Source organism: Bubalus kerabau, chromosome 16 (genome assembly GCF_029407905.1).
Source record: "Bubalus kerabau isolate K-KA32 ecotype Philippines breed swamp buffalo chromosome 16, PCC_UOA_SB_1v2, whole genome shotgun sequence".
NCBI lineage: Eukaryota > Metazoa > Chordata > Mammalia > Artiodactyla > Bovidae > Bubalus > Bubalus kerabau.
This window is the reverse complement of record NC_073639.1, coordinates 46,177,547-46,196,686: the sequence shown is the minus strand read 5'-3', so window position 1 is coordinate 46,196,686 and position 19,140 is coordinate 46,177,547. Positions and strand designations below refer to the sequence as shown.

The 19,140-nt window shown below is 36.1% G+C and overlaps 1 protein-coding gene across 2 annotated transcripts in view; it reads left to right on the top strand.

Annotated features, from left to right (window-relative positions):
- Positions 1-19,140, top strand: part of GLRB (glycine receptor beta) — an 89,570-nt gene that overhangs the window by 44,810 nt on the left and 25,620 nt on the right. Inside the window, exons 4-7 of one of the 2 annotated variants that reach the window (XM_055549619.1) lie at positions 10,711-10,940; positions 11,049-11,131; positions 13,175-13,315; positions 18,267-18,419. In XM_055549619.1, coding sequence (XP_055405594.1) covers positions 10,711-10,940; positions 11,049-11,131; positions 13,175-13,315; positions 18,267-18,419 — 607 coding nt within the window. Of the gene's footprint in view, positions 1-10,710; positions 10,941-11,048; positions 11,132-13,174; positions 13,316-18,266; positions 18,588-19,140 lie in introns of those variants that run through there. The other variant, XM_055549618.1, reaches the window with a different exon arrangement.

The window sequence follows — 19,140 nt, the reverse complement described above, 5'->3', positions numbered from 1 at the left end:
TTCAGCTTTTCGCATCTCAGTTTTTAGCTTTATGGTTCCTATTTCTCATGTCTGTGTGTTCATCTGCATTCTGCTGCCTTCCATTTCTGTAAGGTCTCATTATTAATGCTGTAATTCCGTGGTAGCTCAGACCGTAAAGCGTCTGCCTGCAGTGCGGGAGACCCTGGTTCAATCACTGGGTTGGGAAGATCCCCTGGAGAAGGAAATGGCAACCTACTCCAGTACTCTTGCCTGGAAAATGCCATGGACTGAGGAGCCTGGTAGGCTGCAGTCCATGGGGTTGCAGAGAGTCGGACACGACTGATCGATTTCACTTTCACTTTCACCAAAATCATCAAATAAATGTAATCATCCTCTTTTGAAGTTGTTATGACAGTCATTTATTATATCAGTTTGTATGCTACTGCTGATGACAACTGAACTAAGACCCTCAAATCAGTGAGAATATAGATTTGTTAGAGGTGAAGTGTGGAGAAGGCAATGGCACCCCACTCCAGTACTCTTGCCTGGAAAATCCCATGGACGGAAGAGCCTGGTAGGCTGCAGGGGTCGCTTAGAGTTGGACACGACTGAGCGACTTCACTTTCACTTTTCACTTTCATGCATTGGAGAAGGAAATGGCAACCCACTCCAGTGTTCTTGCCTGGAGAATCCCAGGGACAGGGGAGCCTGGTGGGCTGCCGTCTATGGGGTTGCACAGAGTCGGACACGACTGAAGCGACTTAGCAGCAGCAGCAGCAGAGGTGAAGTGGCATCTGCTGTATGGTTATGCTTAAAATATTTGTTGATTTCTCCATTCGATTCCTACCTTTGACTGAAATCTGGGTTTTTATAATAGAAAATGTAAACTTTTGCATTCATGGGACATAGTTAAGTATTATATATTATAACAATCTATATACATATTTTGCCTTGTCAGAAATACATAAGAACTCTTTCATGGAAATAAAGCCTGTTTATACAATCCATTTTCTTTGGTGTAGACATGCTTTGTAATTATATGGAATTATTGTTACACTACAATCTGTGATCCTGCCAAACTTTCTATGCCTTTCTGCTGCCTGAGTTTTTTATGTGTTTTAATAGTAGGCTTCAGCTCTGTTTGGGCAACACAGTTGTACCTGTCAAGAAAAAACTCATATTTGGGATCAGCTAAAAGAGCTTAATTCTGGTTCTTGGAAATTACTTATCTTTGTTGTTTTAAAAAAATTTTATTTTATATATTTTCTTCTATATGTAAATTTAAATTTCTTTTCTTAAAACTTTCTTAGTTTACTATTCTGTACATTTTATTGCTTTTGTTATTAACTTTCCAACATTGTTTCATTTATTATAGGATAATATTGACATGCTTGCCCCATTTTTTTTTGTCTACTTTGCATCTTAGATACTCAAATCTTAAAATATTTAATTTTTTCCCTTACTATTCATCTTCAGGGTTTGTGCCTTGTGCTAGGCTAAATAGTTGTCCCCTAAAGAGGAACTTATCCTAATCTTTGGAACCCGTGAATATGTTATTTTACACAGTGGAAGAGGCTTTGCATCTGTGATTAAATTAAAAGTCTTGCAATGCAGATTAGCCTGATCATCAAGTGGGCCCAGTGTAATCACCAGAGTCCTTAGGAGAGGAGACAGGAGGGTAGAGTCAGTAACAGGAGATGTGATGTAACCAGTGCAGTAGAAGTGACATGAAGAGGATGCAGGTGAAGGGATGCAGACAACCTTGCCATGCTGGGCAAAACAAGGGATCAGACTGGCTGCTCAGACCTCCAGAGGGAACCAGCCTGGACCTCAGCTCAGTGACTCTGATTCTGATGTTCTGAACTCCAGACCTAGAAGGTCAAGTTCGGTCTTGCTTTAAGCCACTGACTGTTGGTAATAGTTTTAGCAGCATTCAGGAACTGATACACATGCTGGTGGACACTAGTTAATAATTTTTTTCTCCCAAATTCTCTTGGAGAATTATCTGATTACATGTGACTTTCTCCCAAATGCTGCTAGAGGGCTATCTGATTATGTACATTACTGTTTCCATATATGGAAATGCCAAAATAGCCAGTCATTTTTTGTGCAGTGATTAATTACTAAAAGTCTCACTCACTCAAATTAATCATCAAAAGGACATAACCAGAAAGAGAAGCTATGTTTTTATTAGTTAATATATACTGTATACCTGTCTCTTTTCCTTGTCAGTTACTTTTTAGTGGATTTACCTCAAAATGAAGGTAAATCCTTTTTAATCTATTTCTTCTAGCTGTTTTGTTCAGAAGCTTTGGTGATTCGACATCATAAGTCATAGCATTATACAGTTGGCTCTTGAACAACACGAGTTTGAACTGCGTGTGTCCGCTTTTACCATTTTCACCATAATACTATCTGTGTACTATAGTACTGTATGAGCTATGGTTGGTTGGTTGGCTTAATCCATGGAATACAGAGGGCTAACAATAAAGTTACATGTGGATTTTTGGCCGCATGGAGGGTAAGCACTACTAACCCAGTGTTGTGCAAAAGTCACCTGTCTTAGACAATCAGGAAGGATGAGAAACACCCCAGTTTTATTTTCCCTTCTTGTAATTTGTCACTATCAACTGATATAGAAAATTTGCACCATTACATAAGTGGTGTAAATAATGCTGGACCAATATCCTAATCTGTGAAAATGTCATGAAAATTACTTCTTCACTACTGTATTTAACAGAAATATATTGAGAATTTCCTGTGTATCTGATCTGGCAGATTGCAAGACTTACGGAGGTTATAGTTAGGGTGGCTGCATTGCACCACATAGCAGGCACCCCCAATCAAAATGGAATATTGGCATAGATCTAGAAAAATTTAGATAGTCATATGCTGTTACAGAACAGTATTTAATAAAACTTTTTAAAATGTCATATTGAGAAAAATAAAGTGTAACCTAAGAATTTTTACTGACGTTTGGTTAGCTTGCAGTTCTTGCATGAAACGTCTAACCTCACTAAGGATTAAATGTAAATCCTTTTCAAACCAGGCTTGGTTGAAAAACAAGCTCTGTTGCCAGAACTTTAAATGTAATCCTGCCGGATACCATGAGATTTGATCTTCTTTGTTTCCATGAATGCCATTTTTTATCATAAAGAAAATAAAAGAGTAAAAATTGCCTATGTAAGTGTTAGGTAAAAATTACAAGTAACTGTGTTAGCTATCCTAACGATAACACAAGATGTAAAATAGTTCTTAAAACTAAAATATCATTAATGAAACAAACTAGTTTTAATGTCTTCTTGTGAAATTTTTATTGCCTCGAGAAGTAGCTTAATTTGGATGTTAATTGGTACTGAAAATCTGGGAGAACATCCATTTTCCAGATCATGACTGTTAAGTGTGCTATTTGTGATGAACAATGATAGTATTTGTCACCAAGTTCTTTCAAAACAATTAAGTAATTTTCCAGCGATAAAAGAAGTCTGTTTCTGATGGGAATTTCTTCATTGCAAAATAATATAATAGAGTTGTAATTATAGTGATTGAGTAATTGAAAATGAAAATAAATAGGTTTCCAAATTAGTTATCTTAACGTAGAGCATTTGAAATGCCAGTAACTAGCAATTGTTTAGAAATGCTCATAAAAAAATGAACCAAAGCATACTAAACTAATAAGCTTTTATCTTCTAATGAATGTGGAAGCCAAAGCTATTAATTTAAATTGTAAAAATTTTAAACACTCCTTATATAAATTTGCAACAACTTGTATTCACTATAATAATATGTAGCTACATAGCTAATGGAAAAGCATCTTGGAAGGACTTTCATAATGAGATAATAAATTGTAATGACCAAGAATAATACAATGAAGTAACTGATTTCCAGTTTTTCAGTGATGCTCATTCTAAAACAACTCTGGAGTTCTATTAAGAAATAAAATTTGATACAGATTATAGTAGAGAGCCCAAACTAATAGTGTTTTGAGTTTATCCCAGTGCAGCTAGAAGCAAGAATTTCAGTAGATGCTGAAGGCACAGTTTCAAGATTTGTGACCTTAGAAAAGGGTTACTATTTAGTACAATTGTAGGTCAGTTGGCACAGTACCAAGCAAACCCAATGAATTACAGTACAGGCAGGATTTTTTTTTTTTTTTCCAAGCAAAAAGCCTATTAACCACTATTACCAACATTATAAAAGAATAGCAACATAATGAGTATGTCCCAATAAAACAAAATGCTTGCTTAGCACATAATACAGTCAGGTGAAGCTCATGTACTTTACGTATGTTTTCTCACTTATTCCTTATAAAAACCCTGTGTTGTGGGTGTGTTATTTTATCTCCATCTTATAGATAGGAGTCTTCGTTCACCTCTTAACCTTCTGTCATCTTGCTTTTGTTGTATGCCACTCTGCTGTGCTGTGTTTAGTCACTCAGTCGTGTCTGACTCTGCGATTCCATAGTCTGTAGCCCGCCAGGCTCCTCTGTCCTTCCATGAGGGTTTTTGCTGAAATTGTCAATGGCTTCCTCATTTGCTGAAAGTATTCAGTTTGATTGTATTTGACCTTTGATGGTGTTTGCTCTGTTGACCGTCTTAAAGCTTTTGACTCTAGCTTGGTGAAATTTCATTCCCAGGGTTTTCTACCTTTTGTCAGACTTCTAGCCAGCCCTTGAAATGCTTTTCTTCCCCAGGGTTTGCTTTGCCCCTGTATCCCTGCTCTAAGTAGTAATACTAGGCAAATTCTTCCTTAGTCCTGATTTTTAGAGGGTAATGTTTTCAAGGTTCATTCATGTTGTAACATGTACCCCAATTTCTTTCCTTTTTATGGCAGAGTAATAATCCATGATGTATATGTATATGCAACACTTGGTGTGTCCATTCATCTGTTGATGACACGTGCATTGTTTCACCTTTTCAGTATTGTAAATAACACTGCTATGAAAAAGGGTGTACAAATATCGGTTGTAGTCTCTTCTTTTAATTTTTAGGGGCACATGCCTAAGAGTGGAATTGCTGGATCATATGGTACTTCTGTGTTTCGCTTTTTGAGAACAAAGCACAATTTTGAAAAGGTTGAAACAACTGCATTTTGTGAGGACATGTCAGTGATTCATTTAACTCATTAAAGAGGGAACCAGCATCCTGATTTTAGCAGCTACACTGGCAAAGTTGCCTGGGAGCCATGCCTAAATAATGCTGAAAGACTCTTGTCAGTATGTGGCAATGTCTCAACAGTTACTTCATTTTTATCCAGCCCTGTTTCTAGAGGTGATTTATGGTATCTAATAATAACAAAAATACGATGAAGTAATTGAAATAGTACTAAATGTTCAGGAGCCATACAATGATACTCATATCAGGACGTGAGCTATGCATTAATTCAATTGGCTATAACAGGGATCCCCAAATCCTCAGGCTGGGAACCAAGACCAGTACTTGTTAGGAAATGGGCCACACAGCAGAAGGTGAGCAGCTGGTGGGGGGCAAGTGAAGCTTTATCTGCCGCTCCCCATTGCTCACCTTACGCCTGAACCACCCCACTTCCCACCACATTCATGGAAAAATTGTCTTCTAGGAAACCAGTTCCTGATGCCAAAAAGGTTGGGGACTGCTGGGCTCTGGGGCTTAGCTTTTAGTTCCCTGAACACCAGACAAAAAGGAAAACATGACTATAGGCTTACATTGTATTTCCCAGTGATAGGAAGCATATACAAGGATCTTTTGTAAAGCACTTAGATCAAATATGCCTAGCACACAGTAAATACCTGTATAATGATATTATAGTTTTATATGGATTAAACAAGTGAAAAATTAAAAAATTCATCTTCAAAATTTTCATGTCATGATCACTGACTGAAATAAGATAACATGGCTTTAATAACAGGCTTATACAAGATACATCGGCACTGTTACCTGACCCTTAAATATAAGTTTAGGACATGGTATTTTATCATAATACCATGAATGCATAGTTGAGATACTGAGGATTAAAGATGCAGTTTTTGATGATTTGATAAGACACAATAGTAGTGTTGTTTAAGTGGCTAAGTTGTGTCTGACTCTTTTGTGACCCCCATGGACTATAGCCTGCCAGGCTCCTCTGGGATTTTCCATGGGAAATTCCAGTCCATGAGATTTCCCAGGCAAGAATACTGGAGTATGTTGCCATTTCCTTCTCCAGGGGATCTTCCTGACTCATGAGTCCAACCCATGTCTCCTGCATTGGCAGGCAGATTCTTTACCGTCTGAGCCACCAAGGAAACCCTCCACAGCAGTTAGAGGAAGTAATAAAATAGCTTTTAGTGTATATACTTTTGGAATACCAATCATTTTGACGGATCATTCAGTGTAGTCCAGTAGCTCAGTTGTGTCCGACTCTGTGACCCCATGGACTGAAGCAGGCCAGGCTTCCCTGTCCATCACCAACTACCAGAGCTTACTCAGACTCATGTCAATTGAGTTGATGATGCCATCCAACGAACTCATCCTCTGTTTTCCCCTTCTCCTGCCTTCAATCTTTCCCAGCATCAGGGTCTTTTCAGATGAGTCAGTTCTTCACATCAGGTGGCCAAAGTATTGGAGTTTCAGCTTCAGTAGCAGTCCTTCCAATGAATATTTGGGACTGATTTAATTTAGGATGCACTGGTTGGATCTCCTTTCTGTCCAAGGGATTCTCAAGTAGTCTTATCCAAGAAAAGAGTTCAAAAGCATCAATTCTTCTGTGCTCAACTTTCTTTAGGAGAAGGCAATGGCACCCCACTCCAGGAATCTTGCCTGGAAAATCCCATGGACAGAGGAGCCTGGTAGGCTGTGGTCCATGGGGTTGTGAAGAGTCAGACGCAACTGAGTGACTTCACTTTCACTTTTCACTTTCATGCATTGGAGAAAGAAATGGCAACCCACTCCAGTATTCTTGCCTGGAGAATCCCAGGGACGGGGGAGCCTGGTGGGCTGCCATCTATCGGGTCTCACAGAGTCAGACACGACTGAAGTGACTTAGCAGCAGCAGCAGCAGCTTTCTTTATAGTCCAACACTCACATCCATACATGACTACTGGAAAAACTATAGCTTTGACTAGATGGACCTTTGTTGGCAAAATGATGTCTCTGCATTTTAATATGCAGTCTAGGTTGGTCATAACTTTCCTTCCAAGGAGCAAATGTCTTTTAATTTTATGGCTGCAGTCACCATCTGCAGTGATTTTGGAGCCAAAAGAAAAATAAAGTCTGTCACCGTTTCCACTATTTCCCCATCTATTTGCCATGAAGTGATGGGACAGATGCCCTGATCTTAGTTTTCTGAATGTTGAGCTTTAAGCCAACTTTTTCACTCTCATCTTTCACTTTCATCAAGAGACTATTTCCTTTTCGCTTTCTGCCATCCTTATGGGATGGTGTCATCTGTATATCTGAGATTATTGATACTTCTGGCAGTCTTGATTCCAGCTTGTGCGTCATCCAGTCCAGCATTTCTCATGATGTACTCTGCATGTAAGTTAAATAACCAGGGTGACAATATACAGCCTTGAAGTACTCCTTTCCCAATTTGGAAACAGTCTATTGTTCCATGTCCAGTTCTAACTGTGGCTTCTTGACCTGCATACAGATTTCTCAGGAGGCAGGTCAGGTGGTCTCTTAGTCTCATCTCTTGAAGAATTTTCCAGTTTGCTGTGATCCACATAGTCAAAGGCTTTGGCATAGTCAATCAAGAAGAAATAGATGTTTTTCTGGAACTCTCTTGCTTTTTCGATGATCCTGCGGATGTTGGCAATTTGATCTCTGGTTTTTCTGCCTTTTCTAAATCTAGCATGAACATCTGGAAGTTCACGGTTCATGTATTGCTGAAGCCTGGCTTGGAGAATTTTGAGCATTACTTTACTAGCGTGTGAGATGAGTGCAACTGTGCGGTAGTTTGAGGATTCTTTGGCATTGCTTTTCTTTGGGATTGGAATGAAAACTGACCTTTTCCAGTCCTGTGGCCACTGCTGAGTTTTCCAAGTGTGCTGGCATATTGAGTACACTTTCAAAGCATCATCTTTTAGGATTTGAAATAGTTCAACTGGAATTCCATCACCTCCACTAGCTTTGTTCATATTGATACTTCCTAAGGCCCACTTGACCTTGCATTCCAAGATGTCTGGCTCTAGGTGAGTGATCATACCATTGTGATTATCTGGGTTTGAAGATCTTTTTTGTATAGTTCTTCTGTGTATTCTTGCCACCTTTTCTTAATATCTTCTGCTTCTGTTAGGTCCATACCATTTCTGTCCTTTATTGAGCCCATGTTTGCATGAAATGTTCCCTTGGTGTCTCTAATTTTCTTGAATAGATCTTGTCTTTCCCATTCTATTGTTTTCCTCTATTTCTTTTCATTGATCACTGTGGAAGGCTTTCTTATCTCTCCTTGCTATTCTTTGAAACTCTGCATTCAAATGTGTATATCTTTCCTTTTCTCCTTTGCTTTTTGCTTCTCTTCTTTTCACAGGTATTTTGTAAGGCCTCCTCAGACAGCTATGTTGCTTTTTTGCATTTCTTTTTCTTGGGGATGGTTTTGCTCTTTTTCTTCCAGTCCAGTCCATTTTAGTTCGTTGATTCCTAAAATGTTGACGTTCACTCTTACCATCTCCTGTTTGACCACTTCCAATTTGTCTTGATTCATGGACCTGACATTCCAGGTTCCTATGCAGTATTGCTCTTTACAGCATCAGACCTTGCTTCTATCACCAGTCACATCCACAAGTGGGTGTTGTTTTTGCTTTGGCTCCATCCCTTCATTCTTTCTGGAGTTATTTCTCCACTGATCTGCAGTAGCATATGGGGCACCTACCGACCTGGGGAGTTCATCTTTCAGTATCTTATCTTTTTGCCTTTTCATACTGTTCATGGGGTTCTCAAGGCAGGAATGCTGAAGTGGTTTGCCATTCCCTTCTCTGGTGGACCACATTTTGCAAGAACTCTCCACCATGACCCGTCCGTCTTGGGTGGCCCTACACAGCATGGCTCATAGTTTCATTGAGTTAAACAAGGCTGTGGTCCATGTGATTAGATTTGTTAGTTTTCTGAGATTTTGGTTTTCAGTCTGTCTGCCCTCTGATGGAGAAGGATAAGAGGCTTTTGGAAGCTTCCTGATGGGTGAGACTGACTGAGGGGGAAACTAGATCTTGTTCTGATGGGCATGCCCATGCTCAGTAAATCTTTAATCCAATTTTCTGTTGATGGGTGGAGCCATTTCTCACTTCTAATAATAATATTAGATCTTATTATTTAATAAAAGATAAGCTATTATCTCTTCCTGTTTAAATATTTGCATTTTTTAATTTAAATTTATTTATTTTAATTAGAGGCTAATTACTTTACAATATTGTATTGGTTTTGCCATACATCAACATGAATCCGCCACGGATGTACACGTGTTCCCAATCCTGAACCCCTCTCCCACCTCCCTCCCCATACCATCCCTCTTGATTTGAAGTTGATGATCTGTTTCATTTTGATCGTATCAAAAGGCTATGGATAGATAATATTTTGTGAATTTTGAATACTTGAAAATAAGGATGCTTAAGCCCAAAGTGGTTTACACCTTGGACATTTTTGTGCATATTCTCAGTTCAGCAGCTAAAATTAAAATCAAAAGACCTGAGCATGATGCCACAATGCCGAGTTTGACTTTATATACTAACAAGCCAACGTGGGTCAGAATGCCATTTCACTGGCAAATAAATGTATTAAGGTTTTAAATATGTTTCTAGGGTCATATATTCTTAGAATCTCTGTGTCTTGATATAATTCAACTTTTACAAAGTTGTAAAATTAAAACTTTGGAGAGAGGCAGAAAACTGAGGTAAGCAGCTATTTAGTGGATTTCCAAACCTTTTTCTACTATTGTTGAATATAGCATCACATGTACAAATTTTGTACATACTTTTGTACATACTTTCTACTCTTTTGCATAATCCAAATCTTATTTGAATATCTCTCTAATCATTTACTTATATGAGTTATTGAGGATAATTTTTCTTTTCTTTCTCAAATATATATATAATCCAGTGTTATATATAGTTTTATTTTTATTTATTTTACTTTTATTGAAATACAGTTGATTTGTACTGTTAATTTCTGCTGTACAGCAAAGTGATTCAGTTATACATATGCATATTCTTTTTTCATATTCTTCTCCATTATGGTTTATCACTAGATATTGAGTATAGTTCCCCATGTGCTGTCCAGTAGGTGCTTATTGTTTATTCATCCTATATATAATAGTTTGCGTGTGCCAATCCCAAACTCCCACTTCATGCCTCCACCACCCACCTTGTAGTTTTATATACATATAAATTATTTTTGTAATTTACTGTTGAGTAAAAGACAAGCGAAATATTTTCTCTTGGCTTCTTATTTATTTTTAACTAAAATTTATCCTACTTTGGGGGGAAGAATAATGGTAATATTTAGCAGTCCGTATGCTTTTATGGCAATACCAACTAACCCCCGGTACAATTAGTGTTTGTGTTAGAGTAAAGCAATTATCGGTAAAGTACTGTGATGACATTTGAACTTGCAAGTGCTGAGAGGATGTCTGTAGAGTCATTAGAAAGACACAAAAGATACCCGAGCTATTGTGACCCTACTTGATGTTAGACAAGCAAGCATGTTTGGGCTGCTAATCTTTGAACCCTTTTTATTCTGGTGCTGAGCGTGTTCTTAAAAATAGCAGTAAACACACACATGCACGCATAATTTTTTCCAGGATTATAGAGTCAACATCTTCCTGAGGCAAAAATGGAACGATCCCAGGTTGAAGCTCCCTAGTGATTTCCGGGGCTCGGATGCCCTGACCGTGGACCCCACAATGTACAAATGTCTGTGGAAACCTGATTTATTTTTTGCAAATGAAAAAAGTGCCAATTTTCATGATGTCACCCAGGAAAACATCCTTCTCTTCATTTTTCGAGATGGAGATGTCCTTGTCAGTATGAGGTACTCTTTTTATGGCTTATATATGTGGATTTATATTTTTCTTTAAAAATCAATGTGTCACCGAGGCATGTGTTAAATGAGTTCTAAGACCTCTGCTTCTGCTTTCAGGTTATCTATTACTCTTTCCTGCCCTTTGGACTTGACCTTGTTTCCCATGGATACACAGCGTTGCAAGATGCAACTTGAGAGCTGTATGTAAATGAGACCCTAAGTGACTATAGGAATAAAATGCTTAAAATTTTGAGACATTACTTGCTACTAATATCGTAGATAACAATGCTGAAGCTAATGCTTTTGACTGTAAATAGGCATTAGAATTGGAGAAGGGAAAGCCTACCCACTCCAGTATTCTGGCCTGGAGAATTCCATGGACTGTATAGTCCAGGGGGTTGCAAAGAGTCGGAACAGATTGAGAGACTTTCACTTCACTTCATTTCAGGCATTAGAATGGTAGCTCAGAAGGTAAAGAATCCACCTACAATGTGGGAGACCTGGGTTTGATCTCTGGGTTTGGAAGATACCCTGGAGAAGGGAACTGCTACTCACTCCTGTTTTCTTTGCCTGGAGAATTCCATGGACAGAGGAGCCTGCCAGGCAATATAGTCCATGGAGTCCCAAAGAGTCGTACATGACTGAGTGACTTTCAGATCACTTCAGGCATTAGAATAATTTATGTAGGGAAATTATCAATTTTATATTTTTAATATTTTATATTTTATTAGAATTATGTTTTACTATATAATTTGTACTAAGATAATCTTTTTGATATTTTGTTTTGGCATTTTATTAGTTTTTTTTATTTCAGTTGAGTTATTTAGGTGTAGTTGTACAATTCTAACTTATTCCAATTGCCATCTTCATCTGAATTAGTAATATAGACAAGGTAAAGGAGAAAATGATTGTCTGTCCTAATAACTTTTCTAATGTTAAAATAATGTTAAAACTATATTTATCACAGCAGAAAATTTGGAAAACCCTGAAAAAAAATATTAACTAAATTTTACCAAGCATTCACTTTCTATGGCTCTATAAAAAGATTGTTTACAAAATTGGATTTTGGATTTTATTTGCTTCTGTGATCATGTATTTTTCAGTTTCTGAAAGATATATTATGTCTTCACCAAGAGGATTAGCTCTAAAATATGGTAAATTGCTATGAAGCTTGTCACGTGAAAATAAAAGTAGGTTTGATGTTTGGCAAAACTAATACAGTGTTTGAGGTTTAAAAATAAAATAAAATTAAAAAAAAAAAAAAACTTGAAAAACTAACACTAATGTAAGGAGTCTTCAGCCTGAATACCCATATTCTGTGTCCTATTTCTACAGAGAATAACTTTATAAAATGTATTGTATGCACTTGATGATACACTTTACAGTTACTTAGTGGTTATTTGTTGTTATTGCTATTTATTTTTAATTTACTGAAGCTGGATCCTAAATTTGAGCAATATTTATTGCTTTCTGACTATCATTTGAGATTTTGCAGATATAAGTGTATGTATGTACCTTGTGTATGTGCTGTATATGTGTGTCTGTGTATCAATATATATTTGTATAAATTTCAAATGTGTGTATTTATTCACTTCTGTTACTGTATACACTAAAGTATGGCTTTTAAAAATACAGGCATGTAAGAGTTGAATGGTAGGCTATTACATACCATAAAGCCATGGGCCCTTGAATTATAGCCAGGTTACCTAAGCCCACAGTGTGGGCTCCCGGAGGCACTAGTGATGCAGAGATGTCCCTTTGAGGAGCTGTTTTATTGTTTTTCTGAGGCCATGCAACTCCTTTAGGGAAGTTGGTAGTTAATTCTTCTAGAAAATTTGTTTTGGTGCTTAAGTTTCTCTAAAAATTTCCAGGTAGCATATGCGCATGATTTGTCAATGTTTACATTCAGGAAGCTAGTATCACTTCTTTCCTACTATTTTGATGGCAGTTCAGAATTCTGACAAAGACAAATGTACTACCATTTTTGACACCCTGGGATTTTAACCATTTGCCATATGCTGATTACTTTAGCTTGTCCTTTCTTTAAGCCAATTATCTGTAACTTTTTTATGAATACTTGCATTAGTGGCCTAGATTTTTACCTCTTTACATTTCTAACGGAAGTTTCATGTAAGAATGGCCTATAGTTTTACCATTTCTATGTTTAATATTTGGATGTTTCAATATTGAAAAAGTGTTAATGTTATATCCCAAGCTAGTGTTTTGTTTATTTTTGTTTATAGTTGGTTACACAACTGATGACTTAAGATTTATCTGGCAGTCGGGGGATCCTGTCCAGTTAGAAAAAATTGCCTTGCCTCAATTTGATATTAAAAAGGAAGATATTGAATATGGTAACTGCACAAAATACTATAAAGGCACTGGTAAGTAATGTCCTTTAAATTAAACAAAACGAAGTCCTATTCCAAAGATTTATTTCAATACTGTATATGCTAAGGACAGAATAGAGAAAACTAGTTAAAAAATAAGTTCAAAATTTATAGATGGTTCATACTGATATATTTAAATCTTTCATAAAATTACATTCACTAAAGTTAAACATTTTTTTTTACTCAGTAGATAGTTTTGCTTTTCTTTATGTAATTACAAATAAAAGAGTTTTCAATTTTTATTATTTTATTTTATTTTATATTTTATTCTCCAGGCAGTGATATTCTTAGATGTTGCCAAGAAATTCTGCTTTGGGAAGGGCCAGACATTATGGATGTGAACATGTAACCCATTTATAGTCATCTGTTGTCATTAAGGCAGTTTTTTGATGTTAGTTTTTGACTACATATTCTTGATTTTCAAAAGCATTCATCTTTATACTCTGCAGGAAATAATTAGCACATGAGGTAATTGGGCATTGGTAAATATTCACTACATAATATTCTTGGCCTAGGTTATGGAACAGCCAATTATCAAATCTCAACAAATTAATCTCATTCATTAAATTACATCAAGCTTTACAGAAGTGAAAATGCAGTACTCACTGATCAATACTTTCATAATATGATTAGTATTTAAACCTTTGTGTCTCCTATGGTAGTTATAGGTTATTGAGGACTTTAGATATTAAATATAGTGCTATTGCCCTTAGCAATGTAAATAAAACGATGATTGATTTTGATGATTACATTCATATTAATAATCGGTCTAACTTGTAAATTACCATACAGTTCTAAGTCTATATCAGGAAGTAAATCAAAGATATTTATGAATAGATGAAATTAAAGTTTAAGTTTTTGCAACATTTATGTTGACTTTGCAAAAATAAAAATATATAGTGTGATTGTGGAAAATTTATAGAGATCAAATGTTTGCACTAAAGTTCTGCCATTGTGACATCATTAAGAAAGGACAAGATATGACTTAAAACATTCCTATCTGACACTAGAATAGAAGCGTGAACAGTTGCATATTTGCATCATTGTAATAAACATGACATAGGCCAGCTCGGAAATAAAGTTAGTTTAAGCATCCGTTATCACTGACCTTCAAATAAATTAACAGATTATATAACACTTATATATAAAGAGTCCCTTCTCTTGTAGAGTTTATAGTATTTTAGGACAAGAAACAAAATAAGCAAATACACTACTGAAAGAATTGCCAATTTTTTTTTTAATGGAAAAAAGGAGCACTCTTAAAAATTTTATCGTCAGTGTACTCAATGAAGAAATCATAGATTTCAGTGATTGTTGGATATGGACATGATCTTTTTGCTCATTCTGAGCCAGCTCCTGTATTGAACACAAAAAATAACTAAAACACATGGTGAATGTCTTACTGAATGTCAAGGACAAATCTGTGTCAGCTGTGACCTGGGCACAGTGTTCCTTCTCCTCTCTCTGCTCCTCACTCAAATTATAGAGCCTGACTACAGTTTTTAGGGATTTTTACAAATCAAATGAAAAAATGAACTTGAAAGCCAAGAGAGGTATTTTTGGGAGGATTGCTGTATAGAAACACATTTAGTAGATGGCTTTTTGAGTTCTTGCTGTAAGGCATTGTTTTAAGTGCTTTGTAGGAATTCCATAATTTAGTCCTCACAGGAATGTTATGAGTTCAGTGAGTGTTATTTTACTTGGAAAATAGTTACCCACATACAGATTATATGCTTCACATTCTAAAATGAAAAATCTCTAAATTGTTTTGAGAAGCTTGAAATATCTTTTATTGAAGTTTTAAACTTCATCTAGAGATGAAAATAAAATTAGTAATTTTATATCTAATTTTATGTAGTATAAAATTATGTAAAAGCAAAGTTGAAAACTCTGGTGTTATTCATTTTTTCACCTTTAAGCTCTGAATTTAAAAGTTTTCATTTGGGGATTCAGCAGTAAATAAAGGATAGATCCCTGCTCTTTTATAGATCCAATGACAAGCAAATAAATGAAATATAATCCCTTTTAGTTCAAAGAAGGAACTAGGGTGTGCTGTGGTGGAGAGTATTCGGGGAAATACTCAAGATTTATGATTAGTAAATCTTTCCTATATTTTTGTGTATGGTATTTTTTGGCTTATCATAAATGAATCAATTATATCTCATTATTTACAGAAAATAACAAAAACTCATGGCTAAGAGAGTAATAATTGAAACTATATTTCAGTAAACATGCTTTATCGACATTATATGAATCATTGTATGTATATAAGAAACATTTTAGTGTTTGGATAATAGTTAGAAATATATGTAGAAAAATAGAACATTCAAAATATATGGAATGCTTAACAGTGTAGAATAGTGGGTAAGACAGAGGGCAGCATGTACAAAAGGATGGCCAATATTTTCTTTAATTTGTATAAAATTATCCAAAAATCATGATTTGGCTTTAACTTTATTAAAAATTATTGTTTTTGTAATTATAGAAATTACACAGGGGGAGAAAAATACGAGTATGCAAGTATAATTCCAAATTCAATTTCTATACTTACATTGGAAGCCCGAGTGAATAATAATCAAATAAAGCCTCATAGGAAATAGTCAATTGAATTCGCCAATGAACATTTATATCAATTAGCTGCCCACCTGCCTCTCATAAATTTAACAGTACCACGAAAAGATCAAAAAAGATCAAGAAATGTTTCTGATAAAAGTTTATGGAGCGAATCACTGTTATATTCAAGCATGTGTTTCTCTGCCACATGCATCCAAGTCCTGGGACGTTCCCCAGCGGGGTGCCTTCAGATGAAGGACTTAAGTTTCTAGGCTGTCATCTAAATGTGAAGGGATAGGATACAAAATGCATTTGAAAGTAAGCAACCTTATAGAAAATTATTATGATATTTGTGACAACCTAAGCTCCTAAAGATACACAGTAAACACATATGTGTCCTTCCCTATTTCATAGGCACTAGGAGGATGTGAAATTAGTTACCTTGAGCAAGTGATGCTCTTACAAAGCAAGGTACTTCAGAACCACTCGTAGAAAACACTGTGGGCCTTGTTGATCACAGCAAATAGACTTGTAAAAGATGGCATTTTGGAAGTTTTGCACATGATTGTTAGTTGGAAGCTTTTGTTCTTATTTGTCCAGGAAGGAAGTTGAAATAAGAGATGGGCATTGAAAAAGGAGAGGAAATTTCCATCGGTTTGCCTTTCATGTCTTCTTAGAACCTGTGCATGATTTTCACAAATTGCTTAGTTTTAATGAAATTAAAGGGAATGGCAACCCACTCCAGTATTTTTGCCTGGATGATTGCATGGACAGAGGAGCTTGGCAGGCCACAGTCCATGGGGTGGCAAAGAGTTGAACACAACTAAGCAGCTAACATTTTCACTTTCAGTGAAATTAAAATTTAAAAAAGACAAACACTGTGCATTGCTTTTTTTGATATAATATGGAAACATTTGGCATAATTAGAATTTACTTCAGTTCAAATCAGCTCTTTATATTTGTTATGTATTAGCCCTAATATCTTTCTAATCTCTCCGAGGTATCGATCATTATAATTCACATTACGAAAAGGATAGATTTCTAATCTAAGTTATTTGATAAAAGGATAAGAATAGCCATTCTTTTATTCAACAGTTTTTAAGATGTGCATTGTGTGCAATTACTACTCTAGATACTACTAACGAATAAAAATGACATGACAACTATTCTAGCATCTGAAGTATGTGTCTTCTTCCCAACTAGCAAAAAGAGATAAATGCAACTTTTTATTTTTATTTTATGTTTTTTTATTTAATTTTATTTTTTAACTTTACAATATTGTATTGGTTTTGCCGTATATCAACATGAATCCACCACAGTTATACACGTGTTAGCATAGTAAAAAGTAATATTGCCTTTTGCCCCATAATTATTTTATTTATTCACTGTTCATTCGTTTTGACATTTGAAAATAATTTTGTACAGTTTAAGCTGAGCACAACTGAAAATATTTTAACTTTTTGAAATTCATACATAACCTTCCTTTTGTTGAATGGGAAATGACATTTTTATCTAAAGTAAGCATTAAAATAAATCATCTCAGACATCTGGAAATGTCTCTTCTATGCCAATGCTGTGAGAATATTTGTGTCACTTATTTTCTTTCTCCAGTCAGCAAAGGCTATTATGAGGCTGCCCATAATTTGTGATTAATTTGGGAGACTATCCCAAATATTGATATCATGGTAGCTCTAGAATGATGTTGTAAAGTGGTGTCTGCTTTAGTCTATGTCTGTGAAAGTGAAATCCTTTCCCTCAATCAGGGAACATTCAAGGTCCTGGAGTGGAGCCAGGGGAGGCTTGGGAGAGATGTCAGATGTCTGCTGTCTGTAACCTTTAATCTTCATGGACTGGGGACATTCATTTCTTATCCTTGCTAATGTTTACCTCTAACACTGTCTTCAGGGTTAAGGTATAAATATGCATATGAGCTACTGTAGTTGGCCAGTCCTCCCAGATAAGAAGTGGTTCACAGGGCTGAAAATTACGTTGACAATGCATAATCCAGGAGTGTTTCTTTGTAGACTTGTGCTGCTTCGATTTGCTGTTCCAGTGGCTCTCAGAGTACCCAAGGATGATAAAAAGCTTAAGTCATTGAAAAATCTCTGAACAAAGACTTAAAAGCTGAGACTGGGTATCACAGAGCAGCATGGATGTCTGCTTCTCAATCTCATAATGGAGTTGCAAAAGGTTGGGTGAAACAGGTCCCATAATTCCATCCCCTTAGATCACATAAATGATGTATATTTACAGAAAAAAATACTCCATTTTTGGTGGAGTTCACTTTGTGAAGTTGCCTCAAGCAGCAATGACTCCTGATTTACGTGCACACTGTGATTTTGCAGTCGGATGTGCCAGGAACCTCACTCCTGTTTGCCTCTGTGTCTGGCAGGGTACTACACGTGTGTGGAAGTCATCTTCACCCTGAGGAGGCAGGTGGGCTTCTACATGATGGGTGTCTATGCCCCGACCCTGCTCATCGTGGTTCTGTCCTGGCTTTCCTTCTGGATCAACCCCGATGCCAGTGCTGCCAGAGTGCCCCTGGGTAAAGTGTCTCTCTCGGGGGGTCAGGAGCGTGCTTGCATCTTTATAGAAGTGACTATGTAATTTTGAATTCATACTAAATCAATGAGTCTTGGAATTGTTTGTAACCTTTTCCTCAGACTTTCTCCAATCCTTGACATTGAACTAGATTTTCTCTCTGTTTATGCATTCTATAATTAAACCAAGTTTTCTCTTTTTGTGTCCTTGGGGTATTTTAAACAGTTAATCCATCCTAAATTGATGCTCATGAAATAATTATTAATAAGTGGTTTTCATGGATAATGGAAGCCTAAAATCCCCAGTAGTGCCAAGCTTAAAAACAAATGACTATTTGGGTAGAAATCTTTCTAAATCATTCTATATACCATCTCATACTTTTGATCAGGGAATGTGTAATAACATTTATCGTTTTAAAAATGACTTGGCATCATTTTCCTGAACACTAATTATTGTGTGTGTACCATAAGGAGAGCTAGAGAAAATATGATCTGGTGATCCTATGGATATATATCAAGCCTGTTTGTTATTTTTAATGCTCTGTGACATAGAAACACCACTAGCCAGAGTTGGAAATTATATCTGTATTAAGGCTTAAATAGTCTTTGGTTGAGAAAATAATTGAGAGCCTTTATTCTAGGTAAAGTGAATAAACCTCAAAGTAAGAGCTTTGTAACAACACATTTTGATTGCTTGGAGAGTTTTGAAATTTGTCATTCATGTGT